Raw genomic sequence first — 6,000 nt, 5'->3', positions numbered from 1 at the left:
AGTTCATTTTATCACCTTTTTTAAACACAGGAACAATTATGGATTCTTTCCACTGCTGAGGGATTTCTTCTTTATTCCATATTAAACAGATTAATTTATGAATTTGATACATTAATGAATTTCCACCATATTTAATTAACTCAGCTGGTATTAAATCTGGCAAAGATTCACTTAAGCATACTTTATAATATAATAATATCACTAGTTTTATAGAATTATCTTTCCCTCACTTTTCCATTTACAAAATAATCTAATATATCTCAACTTTCGTACGTTTTGGGTTCGTCGTGCGTGTACATGATATACTCAGTGGCGGATTACCAAATAGGCCCACTAGGCACGTGCCTAGGGGCGGCAACTCTTGGGGGCGGCAAATCTTTTTTCCAGAATATCAAGAAATATAAAAAGTGTCTTACGTACACAGTGACAATTTAGACCTATGAAACCAATGTTTCAAATCAACGGGTTGCAATACTTTCGCTTCATACGAAAGAAACCTTGATGTATCGGATTTATGTGTTATCAAGAAATATTTCGTCTGCTCTGCCTCCTTCAGGCGCCAATCAATTTGATTTTAACCCGTGCCGTGGCTTTTATCGCTTACAATGGCAATGCAAGCCTCCCCCTGCAAGCCGCCCCCAGCCTTTGTTGGTTTGTTCTTGTAAATACATACCCCTCGATCTTCCACTAAGCGTTTGTTAATGGCCGCTCTAAGTAGGATAGATCTTTGTTTACATTCAGCAGTAGTACAAAAGAGCAGCGTGTTGACATGACTGGTATGGTAGAAAACGTTTAAATTACGCATTATTTTTAAATATTGCGAATGCGATGTGAATTCCAGGTACTGTAACAAACGTGAAGCTGTACTGAGAACGAAGCATTTAATTATGATAGGCAAAAATAACACGGAAAATGCAGACGAAACTATGTATACGCACTGGTTGTCCAAAGCAGTGCTGTATCATCTGCACGTCATGTAACTGGGGTTCTCGGAAATTATTTGAAAATAAAGGAATTGAAATTGACCTGTACTTGAAAAGCTGGGACAGGAGAAAATTGCGAACATATCGTTGCAGTTCTTTCTCGAAAGAGAAAGGCTGGTTTAATAATAATATTCACGATTTCATGACCAGGCTATACTCACTGAAAAAGGACATCGTACTGAATGAAACAGTAACATTAGCATATCCACTTTTTTTCTGGTTACATTTGACATTAATTCATTCTCAAACTATTTTCATCTTCCCTCTTAATCGACTTGCACCTGTTCCAAATTTCACACATACGTAACACCGGTAATACATGGACGCATTGGTTAAGACGCTTCATGATTTTTCGGAAAAAAATCTTTATTTATAAAGTACAATTTAAAACTTTACTTTCATGGAAATATATATTTATCTCTCGATAAATAAAGTAAGCAGACTCGTGCATTCTTCGTAATTTCCTTGCCGAATTACAGTGTTATATCCCCCATACCAATCTTCTGTCAATTACGTTTTCCCTGATTTATTAACAAATTTCATTTTGTTGATTCCACGGGGTGGAAACACATGAAAACTTTTAATTTGTTCTGACCCATAAAACTATTTAGAGCAAAAAAACAAAACAAAAAAAACCTGAACAGTAGACCTTACTTTCTCGCATATTCACCATGCTTTAAACGACTTCAACACAACGTATCCTACTTAGAGTACTTCCTGAAAATCCCGGCAGATGGCATATCGGTTAATTTTAATCGCGAATATAGTGCGTTTGCGATTTGATGTTCTTTTTATGCATCAGGTACAAACAAAGTTAAGTGGGGCGGCTTATCGTAAACTTGCAAACGAAAAGCGTGAAAGAGAAGCAACCTTACAGAAAAAGCTTGGTACAGTGGACACGTTTTTTAGGCGAAAGGAACAAGTGATTTCAGAAAGCAGTTCAAAAATTGAAGTGGAAGCGGCTACATCGAGTGAACTCTGTGAAACGCAAAATGTCGAAAATATTGTGGGTTTAGTGGAGGAAGAAAGTGCAACTGAGGTTGTGTCCCCTCAGTTAGTAGGAGTTTCTGATTGTGACAGTGAGAGTGCAGATTTCGTTAGTGACGATCCTGCCGAGTGGTGTCTGAATGAGTCTACAATTGACATTCTTCTAAGACGTGGAATTAATCAGAATGCTGAAAACGATTTTTCTAAATCGCAAAGACTCATAGCAGGTAAAACAAGATTTTTAAATAATAGCGTTTTTTTTCGTAAACTTGTAAATGGCGAATCAATTTTGCGGAATTATTTGGTATATTCGTGCAGCACTAGTGCCGTTTATTGTGCATCATGCAGGTTGTTCAAGGGCAAGACAAACATTGCAACTCACGGCATTTCAGACTGGAAAAACATTTCAAATATTCTAGCATCACACCAAAATTCTGAAGAACACAAAAACTGCGAGTTGGCACTCCTAACAAGGCAGAAATCTCTTGGGACCTTGGAGAACCATTTTCAATCACATATTCAGACGGAACTTACGTACTGGGCCAGTGTCTTGAGAAGAGTTTTTTCTGTCGTAAAGAAATTGACAAGTCGTGGGCTTCCCTTACGTGGTCACGAAGAAATATTCCATTCTCTGCACAACGGGCAATACATGATGTCTCTAGAGCTTAGTGCCGAGTTTGATCCATTTCTTGCAGAACACATTCAATGGTATGGAAATCCGGGGAAAGGTCATACAAGCTACTTGTCTTCTACAATTTGACTGGTGAGTGGTGAATTTAATTTCTCAATACATTACATAATTTTAGATATAGCACATACAGAAAATGAATTGTTTGTTATTAATTTTTATCCTTTGTTTTTTATTTCAGTATGTTCACTAATTTTTATATTAGCCTGTAAAAATACTGCATATAAGTTACTACTTTTCTTTTGAGAAGGGCGCACATTAAGTTTGTGCCTAGGGGCTGCAAGGAAGCTTAATCCGCCACTGGATATACTTGTATGTAGTATGCTATACAACTGGCAGCCACAAAGACACGTTATATTTTAATAATCTGCTCTGCAGTTGATCATCCGACGGATTCTAGACGTCCACTCCTTCATAGTAGAACTTTAACAAATACCTTTCTTGACTATCGTCGCACAACTAACGAAAACAAGCGCCCATTTCTTACTTCGTATGCCGGTGAATCAGCACTGGCAATAACGGGGACTGGCCTAAACCGGAAGTTCCAGGGGGACCGGGCAAGACCTCACCAATGTGTATGTTTACATTTTTAACACGGTCTATAGGTTAGACACACACAAACAAACTTTATGAAAAAAAAAAATCCCCTAACATTTAAAGCCTTTTCTTGAACGAAACGTACAAAAGTTAATATCAAAATATTTTTCAGATAGTAACTGCATAATGTAACTTTTGCAAATGCAAAAGAAATAATGGAAAATAGTTGTGCTGGTAATTCACTCGTTTGGTAGATCGAGTCTCCCCATTTACATAATAATAATAATCAATTAGTAATAATTATTATTATTTCGAATAAAATATATTTTTTGTAGTTTATATATGTATTATTGTATAATAACATTTATAACCGTGGTATTAATACTTATTATTTTTGTACTATTCAACTTTTATCATTTGCCCGACCGTGCAAAAATTTCTGGCAACGCCCATGAAACCAAGGCGAAAGATAAGAACTAAAAAACAAGAAAAAGAAGAAGAAGCCAAGAGCGAGCGGTGTTTGACTTACGTGCGATGAGTCATATATCCCGGTGTTTGCATTTGCACTGGTAACTGGTCTACGCATACAATCTGTGCCCATGCAATGGCTGCAGACGACAGGATAAAAGTAATTGCTCGACATCTTGCGGCTTCAAAGTCTTGCAAAGTAAATTATTCCGTGCATAATGTTGCAGATGTTTCAATACGATTGCAAAGTTGCGCCGCAGATTCAAAAGAAAATACTGATGTGCCTAACAAACTGGTGGTTCATCCTGTTTCAAGTGTCGAAAGGCATGAACCGGTAATTGATAACGACAATGGGGCGTCGTTTCGTAAACAAATACGAGGCAAACCGGTAGAAAGTGCTATACCAAAAAACAGGTAACGTTTCTAATCAGTATTAAAACGGTACCAATGTATTGTTTGCTCATGTCATGCACAGTGAAGTCTTACTTTTCTGTATTCAATCCTTTTTCATAGTTTGATAAGAGTTTCTGCAGTACGCCAGTCGAGTACACGGAAGTAATATAATTTCTATGAACCCAATTTGTATCCCAAGATTTTTACTATAGCTATTGAGTGAATAGAAGTGTACTGGAAGCAGTGAAGTTTGTGTTTTGTGGTACTCCCCAAATTCAGTTCGTACTAGCATCTTATTCCACTCTACCCTTGTGATTAGGCTTGCCAACTAAAATAATAAAATACCGGGATATTTCTTGGCCAAAGTTCCTTTTGTTTTATTGCGATTTCATGATGCTACGAATGCAATTTTTACATGGTTCGATTTCGATTTATGTCTGTTAACACATACTGCGGAGTTTTAGCGATCACTTAATATTTTGTTCAATATATGCTATCGTGGTTAGGTTAGGTTCCCTTAGCATTAAAGTCCCTAAATGCATTCTACTAGAGTTCCGATTTACTTCTACATTCATTCCCACGCTTCTACGATATTTACTGTCGCTTGTCGACGGAGAATATCTTGTCCATGAGAAGTGCGTAAGGTAATTTTCAAGTTTTTTTTCAACATAAATAACTTTTTTCGAGTCCAAACAGCACTCATTACTTTAAGGAAAGTTCAAATTTCGTGTGACAATCATTTCCAAAATTCTACAATAATTAGTCTATGTGCTAGGAGAAATCATAAAACAATCTGAACTGTTACCAATTTCTTTTCAGCCTTCAAATCCTTTATATTAAAATGTTCTGAAAGACTAATGTCCTGAATATCAATATCAGCTGTTATCTGTTTGTGGTCTGGCTACTGTGGATACAAAATTGAGCCAACTTAATCAAAATAACCTAACAACCACAATTTGTAAGTAAACAAGTCATTAAGGCTCTTCTGAAACATGCTATTGCAACTGTAACATACTACGAACTAATTGTACATAATTAAGCCAAATTGGGTGTAGAAAAATAAGTCTTGAGGCTGACGCAACAATCTGTTTAAAAACTTCTTATTTCTCCCTCCTCCCATTTACATAACGACTCAATTATCCTTTTCCCATTTACTTAATTACTCATTTCTCACGAGTCTTCAAAATAATGTGAAGTTAATTGGGAACGACTTAAGATGACCGAATCCCTCCCAGATTTTCTTCATATTTGGCATACTCACTAATTGAGGACTTCTAATCACGAATCTGAAGTTAAAAGTTGCCAGAAAAGTTTCTAGAAATTGCAAAATAAGCGAAAATAAGGCATTTGTTTTCAGAATGGAAACGTCGTTATCGCAAAATTTTGTTTCACAAGCAAATATGAATATATATATCAGCCATTTCAGTTGTCATGGACGTAACAGTTTTACTAATTTAAAGCTCTTAACATTAAAATTAAATGTATTTTGTGAACTTTTTTAAACATGAAACACAGTAAATGGTGATGACCTCCCTACAGAAAAAAACTATGTTGAGTAAAATGTATTACTATTCCGGAAACTGAAAAAAATGTTCAGTCACGGATGTCACAGAATTTGTGAACTCACATTACAGTCTGTGAACTAAAATTTAAAAATCCAGGTTACTGCCTGAGACAAAATTCATTTTATACTCATTGTGTTGATCTGCAAGCTTTACAGGTTCTAGTTCTGATCTATTAATTCACAAAAACGAAAAGGAATTGATTTTATAATTGCTTTATTCATGTCACGGATGTTACATGGAATTCGTCATGGATGTTACATCTGACATAATATGTGACAGACAGTTAAGATTTGTACTGTTCTACGTTTCTTAAATTAATAAGATTACATGGTATAATTAACACAATTATGCAGTCACATATAATTAAGTCTCTAATTAG

At 35.8% G+C, this 6,000-nt stretch overlaps 1 protein-coding gene across 1 annotated transcript in view; it reads left to right on the top strand.

Annotated features, from left to right (window-relative positions):
• The first annotated feature begins 3,781 nt into the window (after positions 1-3,781).
• LOC145989868 (alkylglycerone-phosphate synthase-like) overlaps positions 3,782-6,000 on the top strand; it is a 74,734-nt gene continuing 72,515 nt past the window's right edge. Inside the window, exon 1 of the mRNA XM_083125333.1 lies at positions 3,782-4,077. Coding sequence (XP_082981459.1) covers positions 3,800-4,077 — 278 coding nt within the window. The 5' untranslated portion in view covers positions 3,782-3,799. The remainder of the gene's footprint in view (positions 4,078-6,000) is intronic.

Source organism: Lepisma saccharinum, chromosome 7, assembly GCF_977018435.1.
Source record: "Lepisma saccharinum chromosome 7, izLepSacc3.1, whole genome shotgun sequence".
In the NCBI taxonomy this organism is placed as follows: domain Eukaryota; kingdom Metazoa; phylum Arthropoda; class Insecta; order Zygentoma; family Lepismatidae; genus Lepisma; species Lepisma saccharinum.
The sequence above is the reverse complement of the archived record's forward strand: the minus strand, read 5'-3'. Positions and strand labels throughout refer to the sequence as shown.